The 27110-nt window shown below is 50.0% G+C and overlaps 1 protein-coding gene across 1 annotated transcript; it reads right to left on the reverse strand.

Annotated features, from left to right (window-relative positions):
• Positions 1 to 544: 544 nt before the first annotated feature.
• Positions 545 to 26335, reverse strand: Mpp3 (MAGUK p55 scaffold protein 3). The gene is made up of 19 exons (XM_048367016.1): positions 26262 to 26335; positions 25041 to 25090; positions 24379 to 24497; positions 24098 to 24175; positions 22364 to 22444; positions 22000 to 22137; positions 20187 to 20268; positions 17889 to 17974; positions 16213 to 16287; positions 14596 to 14792; positions 11903 to 11967; positions 10002 to 10022; positions 9534 to 9575; positions 8161 to 8325; positions 8000 to 8080; positions 6468 to 6561; positions 6138 to 6246; positions 3862 to 3984; positions 545 to 863 (listed from the first exon to the last, which is right to left on the reverse strand). Exons 2-19 carry the CDS (start codon positions 25063 to 25065, stop codon positions 687 to 689), a joined length of 1758 nt encoding a protein of 585 aa, XP_048222973.1. The 5' UTR covers positions 25066 to 25090; positions 26262 to 26335; the 3' UTR covers positions 545 to 686.
• Between the last annotated feature and the right edge of the window lie 775 nt (positions 26336 to 27110).

Below are 27110 nucleotides of genomic sequence, written 5' to 3' on the forward strand. Positions count from 1 at the left end.
TCCAACTGCACGGAAAATTCCTTTGAGTAAAACTCAGCTTCCACCAGAGCTGGAGCAAGGTTTATAAAGTTTAAATATCACTATAGATCAGTATTGTGTCGATTCACCATCACCACCCTACCAAAAAAGGCAGTATCTACTTTGGTCTCAAGAATCAAGGTCAACTTGTGTGTGAGATCTGAAAGAATGACATGAATTGCTTTTATGAACTTCCCCTTTCAAAGTATGACCTGAAGGAGTGCAGAGGAAAACAGGCAAAAACCCAACCACAAGCCAGGCACCACTGGCTCACACCTATAACCCTAGCTACCCAGAAGGCTGAGATCTGAAAACTGTGGTTTGAACCTAGCCTGTGCCAGAAAAGTCCGTAAGAGTCTTATCTCCAATTAACCAGCAAAAAGCCAGAAGTGGAGCTGTATCTCAAATGGTGGAGTGCCAGCCTTGGGTGAAGTACGCTAAGCAAGAGAGTGAGGTCCTGAGTTCAAAGCCCAGTACTGGCACACGTACGTACATGTACACGCACACCCCCCCCCCCAAACAAGGCTCCCCACTACAGTTCTTCTTGAGTATGGAGCTTGTGGAAATGTTTGCCTCTCTCCACACTTCAGTCACTGATGGTGAAAGGAAAGGAGGCTGGACAACATGGCCTTTGAGGTCTCCTCTAGCCTGTACGTTCTGGAAATGAGTTACCTGACCCAACTAATGGGTACCCAGTGAGAGTCCTTGCTCATTTTCTCTAAGACCACTCTGAGCTGGGCACACGCCCCCTGCAGATCCTCCTTCACCAGCACGGTGTCCACCAGGTGCCCGAAGTGCTGCTCAATGAAGGCGGCAGAGGCAGCCATCTCTTGCTGCGCTTCATCCTGCCAAGAAAAAGGTCGTGTGGAGCAGCTGGGGCTGATATCCCCTCTCAGAACTCCCTTTCCTCTTGAAGTCATGGGTAGATGAGTGTGCCCCATTAATAACCAACTACAAAGAAGAATAGAGTTGTAGGGGCTGGGAATATGGCCTAGTGGCAAGAGTACTTGCCTCATATACATGAAGCCCTGGGTTCAATTCCCCAGCACCACGTATATAGAAAAAGGCCAGAAGTGGCACTGTGGCTCAAGTAGCAGAGTGCTAGCCTTGAATAAAAAGAAGCCAGGGACAGTGCTCAGGCCCTGAGTTCAAGGCCCAGGACTGGCAAAAAAAAAATAGAGTGTAGTGATAACATATCAAGCTTCAAAGGAAGTTGCTGGGCAGTAGACATAGCCATGGCATAGGCACTGGTATCACCAAGTAGCCATTGTGCATCTTTTGACTGAGAGCCCAGTTTGGGGAATGTCTATTTTAGATCCACATATGGAGATGAGATTGCATTTCCTTCCTCAAAGTAGCCCTGTTATCAATAAATAAATAGCCAGGTGCCAGAGGCACATGCCTGTAATCCAAGCAACGCAGGAGGCTAAGAGCTGAGAAGTCAAAACCAGTCCAGGTAGGAAAAGTTCACGAAACACTTAGCTTCAATTAATAAAAAGCCAAAAGTGGAGCAGTGCCACCTCTGAATTAATAAGCTAAGGGACAGTATCCAGGCCTTGAGTGCAAGCCCTAGTACTGGCACAAAAAACAGTATTGTGTTGGGCTGTGAAGGTGGCTTAGTGGTAGAGTGCTTGCCTAGTATGCATGAGGCCCTGGGTTTGATTCCTTGGTACCACATACACAAAAATAAAATTAATTTTAAAATAGTATTGCATGGCAATTTAGTGCCCAGGATAGATCATTACAAAAACTATAAAAGCTGGAGACATCTTCGTAGTCTGTTGAGCATTACAAGGCTCTAGGCTGAGGCAGGAGGATCTCAAGTTTGAGACCAATCTGGGCAACATTAGAGAGACCTTGTCTCAAAAAAAAAAAAAAAAAAGTAGTTACAGTGCCCTTTTTGGGGAGGAAGGGGAGTACCTGTCCTTGAGCTTAAACTCAGGGCCTGGGCACTATCCTTGAACTTCTCAAAGCTAGCACTCTAGCACTCTACTGCTTAAGCCAGTTTTTTGGTATTTAACTGGGGATAAGAGTCTCACAGAGACTTTCCTGCTCTGTCTGGCTGAGAAGCATGATCCTCAGATCTCAGCCCCCTCAATAGCTAGGATTATAGGTGTGAGCCACCAGCACGCAGCTAAGTCACAGTCCTGAAAATCACATAAGAAAGATCCCCTGCCATCACATAAGAAAGATCCCCATTGTGCCATTGCTTAGCCCCATGTTGGATTAGCTTAATCAATTAATTAGAACGCAGACATCTCATAACTTGTGGGTCACAAAGAAATGGACAGAAATTGAGCCCATTAGATGGTACTCAGAGATGAGATACATATTCAGTATTGAACTAAATTCAGGCCTTTAGAAGAAACTTCTCCAGATGTGTTTTAGGGTCTATTTACATACATGGAAATCTTATGAAAGAACATGTATTAAAAATTGAGATGCTGGCTGGGCCTGGGTGGCTCACATCTGTAATCCTAGCTAGTCAGGAGGCTGAGATCTGAGGATCATGGTTCAAAGCCAGCCCAGGCAGGAAACTACAGAGACTCTTATCCCCAATTAACCACCAGAAAGCCAGAAATGGAGGTGTGGCTCAAAGTGGGTAAGTGCTCACCTTAAGCAAAAAAGCTCAGGGACAGTGACAGTACCCAGGTCCTGAGTTTAGGCCCCATGACGAACAACAGCAGCAACAAAAAATTCAGATGCTGCTGAGCCTGGTGACACATTCCTGTAATCCTAGCACTTGGGCAGCTGAGGCAGGAGATTACCAAACCTCAAAAATGAAATGAACAGAAATGAGAGCTGAGGCCCTACCCAAGCCTCCTGAGTTAGAATCTCTGTGTTGGGAGAGCCTCACCATGGCTTTCCCACCTGGCTACAGGATAGAGGGCCGCATCTGGACAGGAAAAGGCGGGATTTCATAATTAGCAGGTAAACTGACCCACAGACAACAAAGCACCTCAGCAGATGCATGTAATCATCAGCCTGTCTGGCTGGATGCAGCATCCTGCTGAGTGATAAAGGAGATGGACCAGATGGAAAGACTGACCTGCCAGAGGGACACTGGAAAAAGACTGCGGGCTGCTTTGCTTGACAGCCGGTGGTCCAGGGAGGGGGTCAGACTTCCTACAAAAGCGGGCATTTCCTGTGGACCTGATGGTCTGTTTGGCAGACTCTTTTCCTTGTATCTCTATCTTCCCTTTTGTCATCTTGACTCATTTGTTTGGTTTTGTTTTTTTGAAACACTGTCTTATTACGAAGCCCAGACTGGCCTTAAACTCACAAATCCTCCTACATCAGTCACGTAAAGTGCTGGGACTAAGGGTGTGTGCCACCATATCCAGCTTGCTAGACAGCTGGTCTGCCACTCAAGCCATACGCCCAGTCTCTCTTTGCATTGGTGCTTTTTTGAGGTAGGGCCTGGGGCTGCCTGCCATCCTGTTGCCATTTTCTGAGAGTTCGAATTGGTTTGAAAACCATGATGATGACCTGGTGTGATGGTGTTCAACTGAAAACAAAGGTTGGGTTTAATTTAGGAGCTCAACAAATTGAATGTGGTTTGTGGCATTTCAGCTCAGGCCCCTGACAGGTGTCAGGCCCTTGTTTGGGGGTAGAAAGCTTTTGTGAGGGAGCAGAGGGCAGTGAGCCCAAAGCCATCCCTGCCAGGGCTGGGAAACACTCCTGGCTGTCCGACCACAAGCCTTCTGGTCACATGACCACCTTCATCTTGCCCATAGGCAAGATGGAAGGAAAACCTGGTAGTGTCCCATCTTCCTACCCTACAGGAAGTACACTGAGCAGCAAGGTCACCCCTTAGAGAACAATGATCAAGCTGACACTTACAAATGTGGCTGTTGTATCATCACATGCTGGGGACATAGGTGGCGTCTTCCTTTTCTCCTGAATTGCAGGCTTTACAAATATAATATAGGGTTTGAACTCTGAGGTTCTCAGTTGTTTCAGTGCCTGGGGAAGAAAGTTCAGGAAAATTAAATAGTATCATAATTAATGGTGGCACGTCCTTTCTGGAAGCTTCGTCTCCTAACCCACATGGCAAAGGTCCAGGTGATTTGAGTACTGACGGACCAACCGCACATCCTCTGATCCTTCACTCTGACACAGAGCTCAGCTGGGCCCTGCTGTCCAGCTGCTGAGAAAGGAAGTCTTAGCTGAGAGGTCTAGCTCCTGGTCCCCCTCACCCAGCTCCAATGAAATCCCTTCATCTCTTCTCCACCTGCCCACTCCTGAGGATGGGAACAGTCTAGCCGAGTGTGCTACCTAGACTCAGGCAAAATCTGTGCCAAGACTTGGGCCTCTTGAGAGTCCAAGAATGAGGATGGCTTGAAACAAGCTTGTAGATGAGGTTTTCCATGTGCAAGCCACGTTATTAACAAGTCCATTTTGTGTATAACGTTACGGGCCCCTATTTGAAACTCTTGATATTAAACTATGATCTGCAGTATCTGCACATGTACATAGAGATCAATAAAAATCACTTATTCTTTTCTAGACTGGGAATGTGGTCAAAAGGAAATTTTTTTTTCTTTTTCTTAGCTAGCTGCTGGTGGCTCATGCCTGTAATCCTAGCTACTCAGGAGGCTGAGATCTGAGGGTCACGGTTCAAAGCCAGCCCAGGTAGGAAAGCCCATGAGACTCTTAGCTATGATTAACTACCAGAAAAACAAGTGGAGCTGTGGCTCAAAATGGTGGAGTGCTAGCCTTGAGTGACAGAACTTAGGGACAGCACCCTGAGTTCAATCCCCACAACTGACAAAAAAAAAAAAATTGTTTTCTTAAGCGAGGTACTGGTGTTCATGCCTGTAATTCTAGCTACTCAAGAAACTGAGATCTGAGGATGGAGAGTCAAAGCCAGACAGAGTCTGTGAGACTCTTATCTCCAATCAAACAGTAAAAAGGCAGAAGTAGAAGTGTGGCTCAAGTGGTAGAGCACCCACCTCAAACAAAAAAAGCTAAGCAAGAGTGTGAGGCCCACTAGGTGCTGGTGGCTCACGCCTGTAATCTTAGCTACTCAGGTGGCTGAGATCTGAGAATCCAAGTTCAAAGCCAGGCCAGGCAGGAAAGTCTGTGAGACTCTTATCTCCAATTAACCACCAGAAAAAGCCACTGTGGTTCAAGTGGTAGAGTGCTAGCCTTTAGCTGAAGGGCTCAAGGACAGTTCGCAGGCCCAGAGTTCAAGCCCCACGAGTGCCTCTGCCGCAAAAAAAAGAGCACGAGGCCCTGAAATCAAGTTCCAGGAAAAAAAAATTAGACTCTGAATTTTGACTACCAGCTCACAGTAATTCTATATGAGCAAGTTTTCCCTTAAAGTCAAAATGTGCTTTTTAAAATGTGTTTCAAGCCAACTTCTGTAAAATAAAGCTTACAGTTTATACCATAAAATCAAAGATCTGCTTCTCTAAAGGAAAAAAATCCATCTTGAGTTCAAAGTTTTTCTGAAAGACAAGGTTAAAAAGACCGCTAGGCCCCTGTGGAGCCTGCGGCGGGCTGCGTGTGTGGAACTGGAAATGGCTTTGAAGCTCTGCTCAGAGTGGCCACCCCCGCCCTCCCCGATTTCCCTTTCCAACTGCTCTCCAGACCGCCCTCTCCATTACCTCCCCCAGGGGCTCCCCACACCCCCAGCTGGCAGGCTGGCACTGAGAACAGCCCTGGCTTTGCCTGTCATTTTCATCTAATTCTCTGTCATGGTCTAGTTGGTCAAATGAAACCACGAGAGACAAAGTTATAATCCTCCTGCCTCAGTCTCTCCATTGCTGGAACTACAGGCTCAACGAAGTTTATTACATTACTGGTTCCATGCAAGAGTTACACTCCTAGGCCTGTGGGCCACCAGAAGACCCATGAGTAATCTCCAATTCATGCAGTCTTTGTGACTAGAAAGGCATGGTTTGGAAGCTCAAAGCCTTCATTCAGTTCTCAAAGAGAGACCCAAACTAAAGATCCTTAGGTCCCTTAGACTAAGGTTAGATCTCAGCCTCCTGAATAGCTAGGATTACAGACGTGAGCCACTGGTGCCTGGCATCCAGTATGCTATCAAAAATCTGTTCCCCTCAGTTATAAATTCCATGAGCTACACATGCCCAACCGGCCCAAGAACTCACTTCCGGTTCCACATCCACCAAGCAAACTTTGTTTTTGGCCATAACTGCCTGAATGGCCTCCAGGCTGGTTCCATAGAGATTTTCTTTATATTCACCATGTTCCAGGAACCTAAAACACCACCCAAGGAGGAAAGAACTTTAGTTTCTGAGCTTTCCCAGATTAACAAAACAGGAAAGCCCAAGACAACTTCCCAAATCCAACTCCTCTTCTGCGTCCCCCATCCTTTTTTGGGAAGCCCATGCCCTCCCCCAGGTCAAGTTGGATGCTGGACAGACAGACACAAGAACACACAGCTACCCACAGGCAAGCGGTTCATCAAGTGGACATACTTGTTGTGATGTAAGTCGGCCTCAAATGCTTGCTTAGAGACAAAGTGGTATTCGACCCCTTCTTTCTCATGGCTTTTCCGGGGCCTCGTGGTATCTTGTAAAGAAAGAAGAGGAGCTGAAGGAAGAGATGCCTCCCCCCTACCCCTTATCACAGCGGGAGAGACCAGAAGTGGGCCCCTGCCTCCCAAGGGAGGCATAACCTAGTTGCCTCTATTCATGTCCATGTGTCAGGTACTGCACCCTCACCAGACTTAGTACTTTCTAATGTAGGCAAAAGACCTGGGAAGACTGAGGCACAGAGAAGTTAAGCACTGGGCCTAGTGACGCACCGCCAGAAGGTAGCAGAGTGGCTAAGCCAGTCTTTCTGTGGTGAGCTTTTCTTGGTCTGTCCTGGGGCTTGAACTCAGGGCCTGGGTGCTATCCCTGAGCTCTTTTTGCTCGAGGCTAACATTCTACCATTTTGGGCCACCTTGCCACTTCCAGTTTTCTGGTGGTTAACTGGAGGTAAGTGTCTTATAAACTTTCCTGCCTGGGCTGGCTTTGAACTGTGATCCTCAGAGCTCAGCCTCCTGAGAAGCTAGGATTGCAATGCTGAGCTTTTAAAGTATCACTGAGAACTTCCAGGCCCTCACTTCCTGATCTTGTTGGTTTTCTACACTGAAAACAAGGGAGGTCCCCAATACAACTGGCCCAGCTGAAGGCTAATTCTTTATCCAGTGACTTCTCATTTTGAGACAAAAGGAGAGACTTGACAACAGACCACCCCATATAGACTGGATATGTCTTGGCAGAGCTGGATCTCAAAGAAAATACCTTTCAAAAGCTTGTTTCCAATGAAGGAGGAGGTAACAAGTTGAACAAGAAATGTACTCACTGCCTTATGTATGAAACTGTAACCCCTCTGTACATCACTGACAATAAATTTTTTTTAAAAAAAAAAGCTTGTTTCCCCCACTGTGTTCCATGTTGAAATGGAGAGGCCCACTTCTGGGAATAATCAGATCCCCAGAGAATGAGAGCACACACAGCTCTCCACTGGGGTGTTCTGGTCCCCACGGGCTACCTAAGTCCAACCCTAGGAGGGCTGTGAGAACCCCTTTCTCATGTTCTTCCCTCACTTTGAAACTCTTACTCAGCCTGATGAGTGGCTCAAGTGGCAGGTGCTTGCCTACGTCGTAAGTACCTCAAAAATTATATATAAATTAAGTGATTTTTATTCACCTACTGTTTCCATAGTTTAACAACCAGCATAAAAGCCTCCCCTGACAGGTCCAGGTGCTGAAAATTGTGGGGAGATAAATTTCTCTGTAGAGTGTCTAGAAGTGGGTGGGTCTGACCACTCCTAGCATAGATCTCCTCCCAGGGACCGATCTGAGTATAAGCAACTCCCCATGTCCCATCTCAGTTCACAAGCTCCCTTATCTAAGTAGGGGACAGAATCAGTCATTGGGCAAGGGAGAGTGGAGTCCCCCTTCCTGCGAAACACTGGTGTGTGCCCACAAACACCCCCACCCCCACAGGGACCCTCTTACGTGGAACAGCAACGCCAAAGTGCTGTGGGTTCTCAGCTACCATCTTCTGCTTCAGCTCATGCAGTCGGGCTCCCAGAGATCCTAGAATGAAGGGCAAGCTGATGGGGGTCTCTGCTGATCCCCTTCCAACCTACCCCCTGAAAACCTAGGACGTCACTCACCGATCAAAACAACCAGGCGGGGCCGCTGACCGGGCTGGTGCTGGTACCTGACCACCTCCTCATAGGTCAGCAGCTCTGGGGACTCAGCTCCTGATGACAGCTTCCCTTCCTGTGAGCTACCCGGCCTCTCTCTACAGCCCAGGCGGAAGCTTCTCCGAAGACCAGCTTAGGAAGGGGCAGAGGGACATAGGGACATCTGGCCTATGATACCCCAGGAAAGACTTTCTCCACCTAGCCAGGCATGGAGTGGTCTCCACATCTAAATTCTAGCATCCAACGACACTGTATCCCTGGGCCTCCATTGTCTAATCTGTGGGGATGCAAATATGCAAATACAGTGGGTGGTCTTAGGTTGGGGGGGGGGTCTCCTAGAGATATCATTGGGACAATTGGAGACACTGAAATAGCCACATATATAGGATGATAGAACTGTAAGCATGTTACGTTTCCAGGATTTGACCATCCTGATGTTATATAAGAGGAAGTCCTTGTCCTTGGGGAAATCACAGAGGAATTCAAGGGTAAAGGACAGGATGAGAGCCTTGGGAGACAGATGCCATGGGTAGGAAAGGGAAGGTGTCATGGATGTTAGGAACCAGTGAGTGGGATGTGAGTATATGGGAATTCTTGGTATAATTCCCACAATTTTTTCAGCAAATTGGAGGTTAAAATCAAAGTTCTTTTTTTGTTGCTTGTTTATTTAATTGCCTATTAGCTGAGTACCAGTAGCTCATCCCTGTCATTGTAGCTATTCAAGAGGCCGAGATCTGAGGATCAGAGTTCAAAGCCAGATCAGGCAGGAAAGTCTGTGAGAACCTTATCGACAATTAAATAGCAAAAAGCCAGAAGTGGAGCTGTGGCTCAAGTGGCAGAACACTAGTCTTGAATGAAAAAGCTAAGGGACAGTGCCCAGGCCCTGAATTCAAACCCTAGCACCACATGCACACACACACAAAATTTAAAAAGATGATAATGACAATACTGGAGTACACATAGTACCCAAAGACTGGGGGGTAGGGGAGAAGAGCATATCCTAGGTCTGTTTTGGATTTTTTTTGTGCCAGCCTGGGTGCTATCCCTGAGCTTTTTTCACTCAAGGCTAGCACACTACTACTTGAGCCACTGCCCCACTTCTGGCTTTTTGGTGGTTCACTGGAGATAAGAGTCTCATGGACTTTCCTACACAGGCTGGCGTTGAACTACAGTCCTCCTATCTAAGCTTCTGTAGCTAGGATTATGAGCAACTAGCATGCGGGTGAGGTTCTGCTGAGTTTCTGGTGCCCAAGCTGCTCTGCCTTCCTTTTTCCCTGACTCTGGCACCTGAGTCTACACGTGGACAGGAGGGAATGTCAGGCGGGAGCCCGGCTACTCACCCACATAGTGCCCTTTGAAGTGCCCCTCGCAGTCACAGGTCTCTGGGAACCAAGAAGATGACAGGAGGTGAGTGGGTTACACTGAATGCATCCTCAGACCCAGAGGGACTCAATCCCTGGGTGGCCAGCCAGTGAATTCTGGGAAAGCAACTTGGAGGAGCTTAGGGAAAACAAAACAAAACAACAACAACAACAACAACAACAAAAAACAACCCCACATTCTAGCTGCCCCAGGACAAATCCTTCTATTTCACTCATTTCTCCACAGTTAGACCCCAACAGCCTTTCCAAGTTGGCGGTGTTCTGAATCAGGACTGTCTTCATGTCAGGCACACAGGATGGGTTCCCAAGGCCATGAACCCGGTCCCCACCCCACACAGCTGGGAATAGCCAGGGAGATGGGGTCAGCCCCAGATGCACTGGAGCGGAGGGGCCCTGGGTGCTCACAGGGGCAAACACTGCTCCTACCTTTCTCACAAGGCTGATCATCTGCGGTGTGCACAAAAGACAGGTGGGAAAGTGTTAGTGGAGGGGACCTGAAAGTCCTACCTACTACTGAGGCAGCCACCACTACCCGGGCCTAAGGAGCCCTCCATCCGTCCCACTTCTATCCTCAACACATCTGTGCTCTGAACTAGTAAACCCCAAGGGGTAGCAGCCACAGGGAAGCCAACACCCGGGCCTGGCCAGGGGCTTTGGGCCCATTTACTCAGCAGCTTCACCACTTGTCTGCAAGCCTGGAAAAGTGGCCCTGGAAGGGGCCCATAGTGTCAGATTTACTTCCTCTCTGTGCCTCTACTCTGGGGCCTCCGACCACAGGCCTCCAAAACTCAACCCCAGCTCTGCTCACATTGTTCTAAACCTCTTCTAGTTTCTCATTTTGTAGAAGAGGATGCTTGACTACCTGCTTCCAGGGCTGTTACCGCCATCAAAGGCAATGGCTAGGCATGTAGTGCAGAGGGAGTATACTGGCTTAACATGCATAAGGCTTTAGGTTCCATCTCTAGCACTGCAAAACATAAAAAGTAAAAGGGGCCAACACAGTGGCTCACACCTGTAGTCCACACTACTCAGGAGGCAGAGATCAGTAGGATTGTGGTTTGTGACCAGCCCAGGCAAAAAGATATTGAGAACTATCACCATCAGTAAGGGGTCATGGTACTACACATTCCTGCAATCCCAGCTACGCAAGAAACCATAATCAGAAAGATCATGGTTCAGGCAAAAACTTAAGACACTATCTGAAAAATAACTAAAGCAAAAAGTGTCAGGGAGTGTGGCTCAAAGGGTAGAGTGCTTGCCTAGCAAGAGCTGAGTTCAAACCCCAGTATGATAAATAGATGATAGACAGATAGAAGGTGGATATGTTTTGTAAAAAGGTAAAGTACTACATACAGTAGATATGTCAGATAAAATACAGGCCACCCAGTTAAACTTGAGTTTCAAATAAATAGCAGGCAATTTCTTAATATGCCCCAGATATTTCATGGGACATATTTAGCACTAAAAAACGATGTGTCGGGCTGGGAATGTGGCTTAGTGGTAGAGTGCTTGCCTAGCATACATGAAGCCATGGGTTTGATTCCTCAGCACCACATAAACAGAAAAAGCCGAAAGTGGAGCTGTGGCTCAAGTGGTAGAGTGTTAGCCTTGAGCAAAAAGAAACCAGGGACAGTGCTCAGGCCCTGAGTTCAAGCCCCAGGACTGGCCAAAAAAAAAAAAAAGTGTTAGCTGGGTGCCGGTGGCTCATGCCTACAATCCTAGCTATTCAGGAGTCAGGAGGCTGAGATCTGAGTGTCATGGTTCAAAACCAGCCCAGGCAGGAAAGTCTGTTATCTCTAACCACCAGAAAACCAGAAGTGGCACTGTTACTCAAAGTGGTAGAGAGCTAGCCTTAAGCTGAAAAAGCTCAAGGACAGAGACCAGGCCCTGAGTTCAAACCCCACAACCAACACAACAACAACAAAGTATCTATCTGAAATTCAAATTTAACCAAGCAGGCTTTATTTGAATTTGCTATGTCTGGCAAACCCTATCTCAGAGGCCCATGATCACTCAGAGCCTACTCTATGCCCATCCCACATCTGTGGTCTTCATTTTCAGAGTCAGACCACACACACACACACACACACACACACACACACACACACACACACACACGGTTTGGAGAGATGTATCATCTACAAACCCCAACATAGAACATCTGTTCAGGAAAACAGGTGCCCCCACTCACCCCATTTTCTCTACTCACACTCTCCCATCCCCTGATCATCTATAAGTTCGGGAAGGACCCCTGGTATCCCCTGCAGCCTTAGTGTCAGCTTCTTTCCAACCACTCCCTGAAGTGACATCTCTGTCAATCTACTTACAAGGGGGCTTCTTGAGGCTCTGGGGGCTTGGCAGGGTCCCCGTGGCTCTCCGGTAGCTTAGGCGTCTGTGGGGACACAAGGGGACAGAGGTTTATGAGACAGGCCCAACCAACTGACAGTAGTCTTTTGGAAACTTGGGGAAATCAAAGCCTAGATTGCACCGATGAGCACAAGCTGGGCCTTCCAAGGGCCTCCTGCGTCATCCTGCCCGCATGAGAAAGGGGACTTTTGGCACATTTTATACCAGCGAGCTTTCACATGGCCCACTTGTTCACAGAGAGAAAGCTTGACTCTTCTCTGTAGAATTCAAGATGGCTACACAGGGATGCAGGCTGATTTCTTCCATCATCCTGAAGCTGGAAAACAGCAGGCTGGCTTCCAGACATCCAAGAAAGACAAGGGCAAAGGTTATCCCAATGTCATACCCCACTCATCAGCTGGAGAGCTCAGTCCTCCCTATCCAACAAGACCCTCAGCAGAGAGGGCATGGCAAGACTTCCTCTGAGTTTAGGAACTGTCCCAAGGCTCTGAGAGGAGCCTTTCCCACAATCCTCAGGTACTATGTTGTCAAGGTCTGTGAAGCCAGAATGGAAACAGAGCCCTGGTTCTCAGACCTCCCACCCTCAGAATCCTTGGAACATTTGTTAGATGCGGACACAGGGTTTCTTCTTCAGCAGGTCTGGGGTGGGACCGGATATTGACATTTCTGACAAATTCCCAAGTGACAGGGAGATTTGAGGGCTAATGCATTCCACACAGCAAAAGGTGTGACAAGAGTTATGGCCTGTGCACTCCAGCCTCTGACCCAGGATCTACCCTTTTGGAAATCTAGCTGCCCCCCTACCCTCCCCCCCCCAAAAAAAGAGCTTTGAAACAGGAGGATCCCTCTGTGTGCCAAGTAATTACCACAACCTCAGGAAAAAAGGTCTCTGCGTGTCTCACAAGGACACTTCCTCCTGGCATGAGCTTACAGACATAACTTCTCTCTCACAGCCGGCCCCTTTATACAAAGTGTGTTTGAACAATGCCTGGCTTTCCCACAACACCGTAAACTCCTATGGGGCAGAAATGAGGAGCTCACAGCAGCTGCAAGGAGCCTGGCACAAAGCCAACCAAGTCAGAGTAATTTCCTGCTGCCTTTGATTGAGTTAGCCAGGTGCCAGTAGCTCCTGCCTATAATCCCAGCTGTTCAGGAGGCTGAGACCTGGAGGATCTTGGTTCAAAGTGCCAGACTAGGCACAAAAAGTCTTTGAGACTCCATCTCCAATAAACCAGAAAAGGGTTGGCTGGAATCATGGCTCAAGTGATAAGAGCTCCAGCTATAAACAGGGAAGCCAATCAAGAATGTAAAGCACCAACTTGAAGCCCAGTATCAGCCAAAAATATATTAATTAAAAATAAAGTGTGGGGGCTGGGGATATAGCCTAGTGGCAAGAGCGCTTGCCTTGTATACATGAAGCCCTGGGTTCGATTCCCCAGCACCACATATACAGAAAATGGCCAGAAGTGGCGCTGTGACTCAAGTGGCAGAGTGCTAGCCTTGAGCAAAAAGAAGCCAGGGACAGTGCTCAGGCCCTGAGTCCAAGCCCCAGGACTGGCAAAAAATAAAATAAAATAAAGTGTGCTAGCAGCACGCCAGTGGCTCACACCTGTAATCCTAGCTACTCGAGAGGCTGAGATCTGAAGCTCAAAGTTCAAAGACAGCCCAGGCAGATAAGTTCATGAGACTCTTATCTCCAATTGAAGGGGCTGGAATTGTGGCTTAGTGGTAGAGTGCCTGCCTAGCATGCATGAAGCCCTGCATTCAATTCCTCAGCACCACATAAACAGAAAAAGCTGGAAGTGGCGCTATGGCTCAAGTGGTACAGTGGTATCCTTGAGCAAAAAGCAGTTTAGGGAGAGCACCCAGGCCCTGTGTTCAAGCCACAGGACTGGCAAAAAAAAACCAAAAAACAAAAAACTCATTTCCAGTTTAATACAAAAAAAAATAAAAAAGAAGAAGAAAAAAAAAAGCCAGAAGTAGAGCTGTGGCTCCAGGGGTAGAACACTAGCCTTGAGGGAAAAAAGAAAAGATTAGGGACAATATCCAGGCCCTGAGTTCAAGCCTCAGAACTGGCACAAAAATTAAATAAATAAATAAAATATACAGAAAGATGTTTGTAGGTTTTATGCTAAAATAATGCTATTTTAACCAGATGCTGGTGGCTTACACCAGTATTCCTAGCCATGTAGGAGGCTGAGATCTGAAGACCACAGTTCAAAGTCAACCAGGGCAGGAAAACCCACGAGATTCTTATCTCCAATTAGCCAGCAAAAAAAAGCTGGAAGTAGAGGTGTGATTCAAGGGGTAGAGGACTAGACTTGAGCACAAAAGCTCAAGGACAGTGGCCAGGCCCTGAGTTCAAGCCCCAGGACTGGTACACACACACACACACACACACACACACACACACACACACACACACACACACACACACATCATTTTATGTAAGGAACTTGATCATTTGCTGATTTTAAATTTCAAACAACCATCACCACGAGCTTTTGAACAAGCAGCACACAGCCCAATTGGTACTCACCCCAGGGAACCATATTTAATGGGGTCGTTCTGGCTACACCAGCCAGAAAGGAGTTTGTCATGTACCTGGACCACTGCAGCTCTGGACCACCCCATGACAGCACCCCAAACCCACCTCTCCTGGAACTGCTTGGAGGGGATGAGGCCAGCTCGAAGGTTGGTGTCCCCGACTCGCTTGGCCTGCCACCATGTGGGGTCATCCTGGCTCACCACTTCCAGGACCTGCCTCCGCTGGAAAGGAAGGCCCGCCTCCTGGCAGGGTATGGCACGGTCCTCCCGGGGGTCGTAGTGAAAGAGGGCGCGCATGAACACCTGCATGGGAAGGGCTGCGGTGAGACAAACACCTGCCATACAAAGATGACAGACATGTCCACACCACGTCCCAGGCCGAGTGAGGAGGACCATCCTCAGTGAGGGCAAACAAGCAGTCTTGAGCACAGAGAGATCATCAGAAACACTTTTCAGATATTTTCCTATCCTCCTAATAACACTTTAGGATTTTCTAGTTAGGAAATCCTTCCATAATAGAGAAATGAGCCAGGTATGGTGGTGCATACACTTTTAGTCCTAGCACTCAGGAAGCGGAGGTTTCACTTCCAGCTTTTTGGTGGTTAACTGGAGATAACAGTCTCACAGACTTTCCTGCCCCGGCTAACTTTGAACTACAATCCCCACATCTCAGCCTCATGAGAAGCAAGGATTACAGGTGTGAGCCACGGGTGTCTAGCTCATTCTCTTCTTGTTCATAAAAGCTGATCCTTCCTCCATGTCAAAGGATCACACCCTTCTTTAAAAAAAAAAAAAAAAAAAAAAAAACAAGAGAACTTCTCACCACTCACAGGGGTTATCTCTTAGGTGGTAAGGGGGTCCTTCCCACACCCCCAGAACTGGACTACTTCAGTGGCCCCGTCCGCTGTCCAGCTGCCAATTCCTCTATCTCTTTACCTAAGGACCCACTTCTTCCAGTCCTAGGGGGAGGTGGGAGGACGAGGATTCTCTTCTCTAATCCAGCAAGAAAAACTGCTAAAAAATTAATCCCCAATGCAGCCCGGCAGGAGTTTCTGTATAAATCTCCCCAGCTCCCTGAGGCTCTTGACTGGGGTAAGAGAGGCATGTGTCTTACAGGAGTTCCCTGCATTTCCCAGCAGGATTAGGCTGCAGGTGCCACAGCGGTGACTTGCTGGATGACATGTTGGAGCAGGCCTTCCTTCCCTGCCCTCCCTTCCCTGATCCTCATTAGCATCTGCTGGGGTCACCTTCCATCCACCTACATAAATCATTTTTTGTGTGTTTACGTGCCAATCCTGGGGTTTGAACTCCAGGCTTTTTTGCTCAAGGCTGGCATCCTAACCAGATTGTTGCTGGTCAGTTGAGAGTAGAGTTTTATAGACTTTTCTGCCCACACTGGCTTTATACTACAGTCTTCAGATCTTAGCCTCCTGAGTAACTAGGATTACAGGGGGGAGCTACCAGCCCCCAGCCCCTTCTCCTCCTCTGATGGCCTCAATCTCTTATTTTAACGAGAGTAGCCTTGTCTTTTATTAATAAACTATGTCAAATCCTATTTAAGAAAGAGGCAGGGCACAAACATGTGCACTGCCTTGTGACTGAACCACAGTCTTCTGCTGGGCAGATTATGGGGGCCACGTGCACGTTCTGTTCCGAATGACACGATTCATAGCTGAACTGGATCTAGCACCCACACTCCTGCCCCCTGCCCACCTCCCCATACCTTGCTCTCCTTGAAGCGGTCCTCCTCTTGGGTGGCTGGGATAATCTTGAGGGTGATGGAGCCTTGGGACTGGGCCTAAAAAAAGAGGAAACAATCACCCATTGCCTTCTAGGTGTAACTTTCCTTGAGTGTGTCTGAGAAGTGATCATCATAGTCAAAGTCAGACCTGCAGCCTCCTCCCCTGCAACTCTGACATCAAGTGTCTGTCTTTCCATGGGACAGAGAGACAGGAGACTTTACATGAGAACGTTATGAACACAACATGCATTTAAATCCCAGCTCTCCATCTCTCCTGACTTCTGGGGCCCCCAAAGCTCCCGTCTTGCTTTTCTCAGGCCATGTGCACGTATAGGGGCGGGAGGGGGGTTATGGGGGCTTACGTTCAGAGCTTTGCATTCTTGCTTGGCTTTTTCGGCTCACAGCTGGCATGCTCCTAATGGAGCCACACCTCCGGCACATTTCAGGCCATTCTAATAATCTTCCATTTCATTTTCCTCTGTCTCCCTGTCTTGGGGCTATTCCTTGGTAAGTCCTTTCCTCTTTGCTTTTCCATTTTCTCCATAGTCCTCCAATCTCAGGCCACTCTTACCTTTTTGGGAGGTTCCCTTTCCTCCAGAGACCCTGTAACCAAAGGCCAGGGTCTAGGGGAAGAATAGCCTCAGATCCTGAAGGCACACCAGCCAAATTCTCTCCCCACAGCTCACTACTCTGAAGGCCCAGATCATTGTACAGGTCAATGCCCGCAGCCGGGAGAACGGACACACTTGGGCTAAAAGACCAAAGGGCCAGAGCCAGGTGCCAGTGGCTCACGCCTGTAATCCTAGCTACTTAAGAGGCTGAGATCTGAGGATTGAGGTTCAAAGCCAGCACAGGCAGAAAAATCCTCGTGAGACTCTTATCTCCAATGAACCACTCAAAAACCAGAAGTGACGCTGCGGCTCAAAGTGATAGAACACTAGCCTTGAGCAAAAGAGCTCAGGAATAGTGCCCAGGCCCTGAGTTTAAGCCCCATGACGGGAAGAAAAAAAAAAGAAAAGCTGAAGGGCCAGGCCACATGTGTGTTCCCCACAAGAGGCCTGAAGTTGGGCCTCCTCTCTTCAGCTGTCATCCTGTGTCTGCCCCTGAAACCCTCTGAAGTTAGCAAAGAACATGTTGGTAACCTAGGATAAATAGGACAGAGCTAGCATCAGCCCTTTCCTAATTCTAGTTTTGACTCAAGACTCCCCCAAATGAACCAGGGAGGCCATGTTCACCTCTGAAAGTTTTATCCTCTCCTGATGTTCACTGCTAAGGCAAACCAGGCACTGGTTGAGAGATCATCTCGAGGTCTACTTTCCAGCAAAGGGAACGAAGATTCACCTGCCTTGTATCCAAGGCCACACAGCCGGGAAGTGGCAGAACCAGGGTTCAAACCCAGAACCCAGAAGGAGGCTCAGTAAAAGGGATAGGTAGCGAAAACGGCTGGGCTGAAGAAAGGGCCTGGGAGAAGCAAGTGAACTGCAAGTTCTAGTCTTCTCACCCCCGATTCCACACCCCAGGGAACACTATAAGGCTACTTTGCCTGCTGCTTCCTCAGAAAACATTGGTGAAGCCAAAATCTGCCCTGGCTCTGGAAAGCTCCCTGCTCAGACAGTCTCCAAAAAGTCCCCGTTTCCCAACACACATGCAGGACACACCAGAATCTGACTGATCTCGTCTGGCCGCTTGTGCAGCACGGCAATTCCGTTCACCTCTCGGAGCTCATCGCCAACGTGCACCAGCCCTGGGAGACACAGGGAGCAACTTGTCAGCATAGGAAGGGGCCTCGGCCCTGAGCTCAGAGCCCTGGGCACTGGGGAATCCACTGCAGGACGGACTCAAGGTCTGAAGCCTGAGGGAAGGGCAACGAGGCTGGAACAGACTGTGCCATTCTGCATGCTTGGCTGGCTCTCTGCATCCCAGCTCCACCCTCAACCCCCTCAGGTCTTCATGTACAAGCTGGCAGCTGCCAGCCAGGAAGACGTGGCAGCTAGCCCATGGCCAGGCTACCAAGAAATAGCACAGCCAGTAAGCAGAGAGTCATTTTTGGCACAGAAAACTGCATGCCTTCTGCTGTTTGTTTTTTGTTGTTGTTTGGGGGGTGGGGTGGGTACCGAGAGTTGAACTCAGAGCTTTGTCCTTAATCGGTGCTCTTCCATGCGAGTCATGAGCCTGGCCCCCATCTCTTCTTCTTTCAATGTATCTTTATCTGGGCCCCACACCTGCAATTCTAGCTATTCAGGAGGTTGACATCTGAGGATTAAAGTTCCAGCCTGGGCAGACAAATCTGAGAGACTCTTATCTCCAATCAACAAGCACAAGCTGGAAGTGGAGTTGTGTCTCAAGTGGTAAAACCATATCCTTGAGCCAAAATGTTCAGCAAGAGCCTAAGACCCTTACTTAGTCATGCCCCCAAACTGGCATACACACCAAAAAAAGTCTCATTAACTCTGCACGTTCCTGGTTTGCAGGTACACTCAGGAATGGTCTTCTTAAATCTTAATAAAGAAACTTAGGGAATATGGGAATATGGCTTAGCCATAGAGTGCTTGCCTTGCATGCATGAAGCCCTAGGTTTGATTCCTCAGCACCACATAAACAGAAAAAGCCAAAAGTTGTGCTGTGTCTCAAGAGGTAGAGTACTAGCCTTGAGCAAAAAGAAGCCAGGGACAGTGCTCAGGCCCTGAGTCCAAGCCCCCAGGACTGGCAAGAAAAAAGAAAAAGAAGAAGAAGAAGCTCACACCTGTATTCCTAGCTACTCAGGAGGCTGGGACCTGAGGATCGAAGCTCAAAGCCAGCCTGCAAGAAAATCCATAAGACTCTTAACTCCAATAAACTACTCAGAAAAAGTCAAAAATGGCACATTGGCTCAAAGTAATAGAGTGACAGCCTTGAGCACAAAGAGGCTCAGACAGTACCCAGACCCTGAGTTCAAGCCCCGAGACCAGCAAAATAAATAAATACATGTCATCAAGAGTAGAAGGCATACCTTTCCAGGTCTATCAATGTTGACTAGCCTGGACTTGAACTCTTGGACTCAAGCAATCCTCCTGCCTCAGCTTCCAAGGTAGCTGGGACTACAGAAATACACCATGATACCCAGCCTCTGCTTTAATGACAAGTGTCCTTGCATAATGGAGCCCTTTTTGCTGTCGCAGTGGGCACTGGGCCAGCGGCAGCAGTAGCTGCAGGGAGGGACACAAAGTGTTGGCTTCTGACTCAGAGTCCTCATGTGGCTCAGGGATGCTGTGTACTCAGTGATATTTGGGGAGCGCTGGTCCAGGCCTCCCACATTGATGCCCAAGACTTAGAGGGTACCATCCCCTATACCAGCAGGCTTGCCTTCTGGCTCAGCTCCCCCACACACCAGTGATTCGCAACCTGTTTTCCACTTCAGCTAATCTGGGACATGAACACTCGCCTCTTACCAGAGCAACTCAACAAAACAATGGTGGGGGCAGGGCATTATCCCAAAGGGCCCTGGCATAAAGCCGGGGCATGAGCCTCTTCCTGATAGTCCCCAAAGGACCTCAGGCCTATTAGGTTCTCAGTTAAATTTCTACTGAGAGCTAGGCACCAGTGGCTCATGCCTGTAATCTTAGCTACTCAGGCTGAGCTCTGAGGATCACAGTTCAAAGCCAGCCCACGCACAGAAGTCCATAAGACTCTTATCACCAATTAATCACCAAAAAGCTGGAAATAGAGATATGGCTTAAGTAGTAGAGCATCAACTTTGAGTAAAAAAGGGACAGTACACAGGCCTTGAGTTCAGTCCCCAGTGTACACACACACACACACACACACGAATTCTACTGAGCTTAGGATAATAAGAATCTTCCAGCTGCATTCCCCAAACCACATCCCAAACAAGTGATCCAAGAAGAGGGAGAAAGAGAGCACTGGGAAGAGGGAAACCTCTGGAACAGCCCTCCCCCCATCACATTGTTACCACTCACCACTCCGGTCTGCTGCACCCCCTCGCATGATCCTAGCCACCACGACTGCCCCTGAGTGCTCGTCCCTCCGGATGGTGGCGCCCTGCATGCAAGACAGAATGGGGGACGGGCTCCTAAACACTGGACCCCAACAATGACCTCACCACTCCAGAGGGTGATGACTCGGTGAGGACTTTCCCAAGGCTGTGGGGCCTGTACAACCAGCATCTGCCCCCACCAAGTAAAGCTCCACACCTCACGGTTCACAAAGATGAGAAACTAAAGCAGAGACAATAAGCATCCTCAAGGTCGGGGAAGAAGCATCCTCAAGGTCATCCATACAGAAAGGTGGGAAGCTTTTTGTGATGCTGAATCCAGTGCTTTCTCTCTCTCTCATCAGGGCCTCTGCCTCTTGCAGTCATTTCATAATGAGGACAATATGTGCTAGCGAATTCACAACCTGCCTCAAGCCCATCACAGTGTTCCTGAGCGTTCTGCTGTTGCCAAGAGGAACCAATTATGGCCCCGCCAGAGCTTCGGGACCAGGAGTTGGCCCAACAAGCAGGGAGGAGATGGCATCAGGAATGAGCAAGGCCACTACTTCATGAGCCCTCGATTTCCTGCACCTGGTGAGTGGTTGCTGTCAGGGCACAGGTGAGGTGGTGACCTGAGGGCTACAGCTGGACTAGGTTTGAACCCAGCTCTGCCATTGACCGAAAGCATATGGCTTTAGCAAGCAAGTCCCTTCTCTTCTCTGAATGCATGCAAGTCAGTAAAGCACTTTGTATACAGTAAGCACTTAACAAATGTCAGCCACTTATTATTGGCAATACCTGCAGATGTATTTTCACTTTTAGGGTGTTTTGGGGTTTTTTTGGAGTTAGGAGGTAGTACCGGGGATTGAATCCAAGTCCTCACTGCTGCTAAGCAAGTGCGCTTAAGCCACACCTCCAGCCCCCCTTTTTTCTATGGTACTGGTAGTAGGGCTTGAACAAAGGGCCTGGGCGCTGTCCTTTAGTGTTCTTGCTCAAGGCTGGTGCTCTACCACTTAAGCCACACCTACACTTTTGGCTTTTTGCTGGTTAGTTGGAGACAAGAGTCTCATGGACATTTTTGCTTGTGCTGGCTTTGAACCTAAATTCTCAGGTCTCAGCCTCCTGAGTAGTTAGGCTCACAGGCATGAGAAACCAATGGTGCTAAGCTTGTGGGGTTGTTATTGTTTGTTCTTTTCTTTTCGCCAGTCCTGGGGCTTGAACTCAGGGCCTGGGCTCTGTCCCTGAGCCTCTCTATGCTCAAGGCTAGCGATCTACCACGTGAGCAAAGTGCCACTTCCAGCTTTCTCCAGCTTCATGCATGATAGGCAAGCACTTTACCACTAAGCCACACCCCCAGCCCTTGTATTTTGTTTTTGAGACAAGAGTCTCACTAACTTTTCCTACAATAGCCTTGAACTCACAATCCTGCTACCTTTACCCACCAAGTAAGCCTGGATTACTGGTGAAACTTTATGAACTTTATTCATGCTGCCTAGCTAAAGTACAAAAGATATATATTATTGGCAAGAGAGGTAGTCGACTCCTGGTCTTCAGACCTAGGAACTCTCCAGCATGTCTGCGCAGCCCTTGGTCATCTCTGAACTACTAGCCCCCAACATAGTGCAGGCACAGGAGAGCTCCTGGTATAACACCAACCCCTTGGTGGTGGCCCCAGCTGGAGGGAGGAAGGTGATCTACACACAACAGTGCGGCACTCTGAACACTTCAGGAGGAGCAGAAATGGGGAGTGAGAAGTAAGCAAGGGCAAGGGCAGGGAAAGAAAGGTGAGTACCACATACCAATGGTTCCTTATTCTTCACCAAGCGCACAATCTTCACTGACTCCTCGTCAAAATCCTCATCAAGATTATCAGGCAGGGGGGGCAGAACAGGGTCAAAATTCTTCTGGGCCACTGTATCGTGTACCACTAGCACAGCCTGGCAGGAAGCAAAGAAAGGGTAAGTGCCACACCTTATGGGGCCAGAGGCAGAGGTCAAAGGCTCAGACCTTATAGCAGAGGGACCACTCCCCTCCCCCAGACACCAGTGCTGAAGATGCTCCATGTGGAAGCCGCCTCTCCTCAGCCTCAGGACCCAGCCCTCCCTCCGCCCCCATCCCAGGAGACAGGGCTGTGTGGGTGGGCAGGGCCTGTGGCGTGACTACCCTGAGGTGGGGGGTGGACAGCAGCTGCAGCAGCTCCCTCTCCTCACTGTGCACGGAGGCGGCCTGCAGCTCCTCCATCACCTGCAAGGGAAGGAGACAGAATGTCTCAGTAGGCTGGTGTGCCCCTGGCCAAGGCGGCACAAGTCCTTTGGGAAAATCCCTCCTCCCTGGGCCTCAGACATGGGTTCCCCCAGGAGCAGCTGCAGTACCCAGGAGCACATCAGACCCTCAGCCAACCCAGACCGACGGAGGCTTTGGGGAAATTATGCCAGGGAGCAGACAAGCTCAAGCAGATCTATAAGGCAATCCTACTAGGAGCTGATGTGTGGGTGTGTGTGTGTATACACTAGTACTGAGGAGTGAACTCAGGGCTTTGTAATCTTGCTTAGCATTTTTTGATCAGGGCTGGGTGGCCCTCTACCACTTGAGCCATACCTCCACTGCCAGCCTTTTTGCTGGTTTACTGGAAATGAATCTCTCAGATTTGTCTGCCTGCAATGGCTCTAAACCTGGATTCTCAGATCTCAGCCTCCTGAGTAACCCAGATTACAGATGTTAGCCACCAATAAATAGCCAGCTTAGAAGCATATAATTTATTAAGCCTCTATTGTGTGTTGTTGCTTTATAAGGGCCTTTTCACTCAATCCCCGTTACAAATTAGATGCAGTGGGTTCTATCATTTTGCCACTGAACAGAGGAAACATCTGAGGCCCAGAGAGATTAAATACCTTGTCCAAGGTCACACAGCTCATCAGTGGCACAGCCAGGACTTGAACTTAGCCTTGTCTGTCAGTGACCTGTTAAGGTCAGGAACTAGTGACAAGGTGGCACCCTGCCTGGGAACTGGATGAGCTCACACACTCTGGATCATACTGCAGAGGTGACAGGCATAGGGGTGTGCACCCCAAGCAGACAACATTCAACCACCTTCACCAGGCCATCTCCTGGACTTAGGAAAACTTTTCAGGTGCTAATCTTAGTCATCAACCAGAACAGCACAGAGCCCAGAGGACTGGGTCCAGGCAGGAGAAATCAAGAAGCCTAAGCTAACTACACGCCAGTGGCTCATGCCTGTAATCCTTGACACTCAGAAGGCTGAAATCTGGGGATTGTGGTTCAAAACCAGCCAGGATAGGAAAATCCATGCAACTCTTACTTTCACCAAAAGTGATTGATGGAAGTGGAATTGTGTCTTGATGAAAAAAAGCTCAGGGGGAGTGCCCTGGCCCTGAATTCAAGCCCCAGTTCACACACGTACGCATACACACACACACACACACAAAAAAAAAAAAAAAAAAGAAGAAGAAGAAGAAGAAGAAGAAGCCTAAGCCAGTACGATGGACACACTTCATTTTGGCCTCCCAAAGCTCAGGACCCGAGGTGATGGGTTGACCTACTCATGGTGCCAGTTCTCAGAACAGCTGGAGAATTACTGATTCCATCTAATCCTCTCATTTTCTAGCTAAGGACACGGCTTGCTCCAGAACACACAGTACGTAAGGGGGAGGGGGAGCACCATACTCCCAGCCCAGCCCAAGGCTTATGAGGTCCTCTGTCCTCTGTGCCTATTAGGAGACCCAAGGAGAAGAAGAAAGGACCAAGGAGGAAACATCTCTTTAACTTGGGGCTCTCAAGCCCTGATGTCCCCAAGCTAAGCAATGGTGACAAAGCAAGAGAAAGGAGCCTACAGGTAGGAAATGGCATTGTCATCATAAGGAAAAAACTGGGACTCACATCCTCGGCGAGGGCCACGGCGCTGTGCAGAACTGGGGTTGGACTTTGCCTCTCATAATAGCGCAGCTTCTCATGAATCTGCAAAGATACCTGATTTTCAGTTTACCCTGAACCCCAAAGATCCCCCATCCCTGGCTGTGGTCACCCCCAGGGCAGCCCTTAGAGAAAGCCATGCCAAGTGAGCTTGTGAAAACCTTCCTGGGGCAGGGCGATGGCTCCGATGGCAGGGAGCTAGGAAGAGCCACCCCTAAGGAGGGAAGTGGGCTGAAGCAGGGGTTCACCTTCATCAAGTAGCCCAGGCTTTTCTCACTGAAAACATCCCTCAGGAAGCCCATCTCTTCCCTGTGGTTGGAGTCAGGCCTGAGCTGCGAGGTCAGCAGCGCCAGGGTTTCATGCAAACCTAAGGAGAGAACAAGAAAAACGAGGTAGTGCCTGGTGCCAGTGGCTCACGTCTAAAATAGTCCTAGCTACTCGGAAGGCTGAGATAGGAGGGTGGCAGTTCAAAGCCAGCCCATGTGGTAGGAAAGTCCATGAGACTCTTTATCGCCAATTAATCGGTAAAAAGCTGGAAGTGGAACTGCAGCTCAAGTGGCAGAGTATCAGCTTTGAGTGAAAAATCTAAAGGACAACACATAGGCCCTGAGTTCAAGCCCCAATACCGGCACAAAAATTAAAAAAAAAAAAAAGGAAAGAAGGAAAAAGAAAAACAAACTCAGCAGGACCTCCTGCCCTGGAACCAGTGTGGACCCTATGACAACACTTCAGCCCTGCTCTGAGGGCTAAGGGCCTTTGTCCTCTAGGCTCTTGTCCCCAAGGTTGTCAGGTAGGGTAGTATGGAGACAGCACCAGCAAACAGCCTGGTTCTTTTCCAGCTCTAGGACACCCAGCCTGGAGGGCTTCTGTTTTCAGGCTATGGCTCATTTGGCCAGGTGGGGGCACTCACCAGAGTCCTCTGACAGCACTGGCATGCCTGTGTCAGGTCCTGAGCTCTCTCTGCAAATGGAAAGAGGATGGGGGGGGGGGGGGGGAGAGGGAGTGACATATTCACTGCATAGTGACCACAAACCACCTGAGTTAGGACCAATTTGGGGGACAGAGAAAATGGGAGCCACATCTCTCCAGTCACTTTTTTTTTTTTTTCAGAGAGGAAGGTAAAACAAAAACCATGATTTATTGAGAGCCCTCAATAGGCCAAGCTGGGTATTTCATACAGCGTATTTCCGAAAGTATGCAAAGCCCCGAGAAATAAATGCTAATATCCCCATTTTTCTGATCAAGAAACCGAGGCTCCACATAGGGTTCAATAAGTAACTCATGAACCAGAATCCAACCTCAGATGGGTGCTTTCTGCTAGCCTTGGTCGTGCAAATGGCCTTGCCAACCCCAGCTCTCCCCAGCAGCCCTCCCCACCTTAGCTACCTCCCAAGACACCCTGCTCCAGTCCCTGGCTACATACAACACCCCTTCAACAAGTACCTGGCTGGGCCCACAAACCCACTCTGCCCCCATCCCACCCCACTGCCCAAAAGAGGCCTCCAGAATGGAGTGAAGAGACGCAGAAACGAAAAGCGGGGTTTCTGCTATGCAGGAAGGGGGGGGTACCCTCTCTCAAGAGGCCCCCCGAAGTACTCTGCAGTACGTGGACCACCCTCCTTCGGAAGAAGAGGACGAGCGTGTGGTGATTCATTCATTCCACAAACATGGAGCCGGCCAGAGCGGCGCCGAGCACGGTGACCCCCCGCTCCGAGGCAGAAGAATGGTACCCGGGCCCGGGCCCTCCCGCCCCGGCCCCCGGCCCCGCCCGCGCGCGGGGCTCACCCCGGGCGGCTTCCGGCGGCGCCCCCTCCTCCGCTCCCCGAGGAGGCCGAGCCCAGCCGCCAGCCGCCTAGGGCAGGAACCTGTGGGACTCACGAGGCGCATGGCTGGGCGACGGGGAGCGGAGCCCCGGGGATGCTCGGAGTGGGAGGGGGGAGGGTGCCGAGCGACGAGGAAGAAGCGGCGCGCACGGGATGGGGGCGCGGGCCGGGGGAGGGGGTGCGCGGGCAGGGGATGGAGCCCCCCCCCCCACGCCCGCAGCCCCGCCGGGCTGTCCTGCTCGCGAGGGGCGGGCCCGGCCCACCCTCCGGCGGCGGCACCCGCTCCCTTGTTTGCAGCCGCCCCTTACCTCGTCGCGCCGCGGCTGAGATCTTCTGGGCTCGCGGACCCGGAGCCGCGCGGGAGCCTCGGCCGCGGCTGGCTCCGCCTCCGTGGGCCCCTCCCTGGTGCGGCCGCGAGGGCGGGGGCGGGGCGGGAGCGCACGGGGCGGGGCGTCGTGGGGGCGGGGCCGGGGCGGTGGGGCGGGGCCGGGGCCAAGGGGCGGGATGGCGTGGGAAGGGAGGAGAAGGAAGGGAAGGGCGGGAACCCGGCCTAGACCGCAGCCTCGCCCCCCGCCCCTCCCTAGTGGGAGAAACCCCTGCCCCCCCGGAACAGTCCCCCCAGCCTCCTTTCGGCCCCCACCTCCTGAACGGACCCCGCTTCCGATAGTGGAGGGGTGGACACCTGCTGGACCCATGGAGAATCTCATTCTGCAAACACTGATTGAGCATCCTCCAAGTGCTAGGCACTATGCCAAGGGCTGGGTGACCAAGACCAGACAGCCTTGGATTTGAAAACTCCCAGGCTGTGGGGAGGGGAGGGCGGGAGTAGGGGGGGGGGGGAAGGACCGGTCAGACAACGCCATGACAATTCCCTGCAACAAAGGGACATGCTGGAGAAGATTTATGGGTTCATGCTGCCCTCGGAGCGAAGAGCTGGAAGGAAAGGAGAAGTCCTACTGGGAAGAAAGCAGATTGGATTATGCGGGGTTGGATTATGGTGTTGCGGGGTGGAGCTGCTTGGAAAAGGCGACTGGTGTCCAGGGGCTGTTCGTGGGGGACGGAGCTCTGGGATGGCTATAGTGATTGTGGGGTTTTATTGTGCTGTCTCCATGGGCCTGGTACTTCTCAGAACCCTTCCCAACACCCTCCTTCCTGAG

The sequence above is a fragment of the Perognathus longimembris genome, chromosome 17 (assembly GCF_023159225.1).
Source record: "Perognathus longimembris pacificus isolate PPM17 chromosome 17, ASM2315922v1, whole genome shotgun sequence".
Taxonomy (NCBI): Eukaryota; Metazoa; Chordata; class Mammalia; order Rodentia; family Heteromyidae; genus Perognathus; species Perognathus longimembris.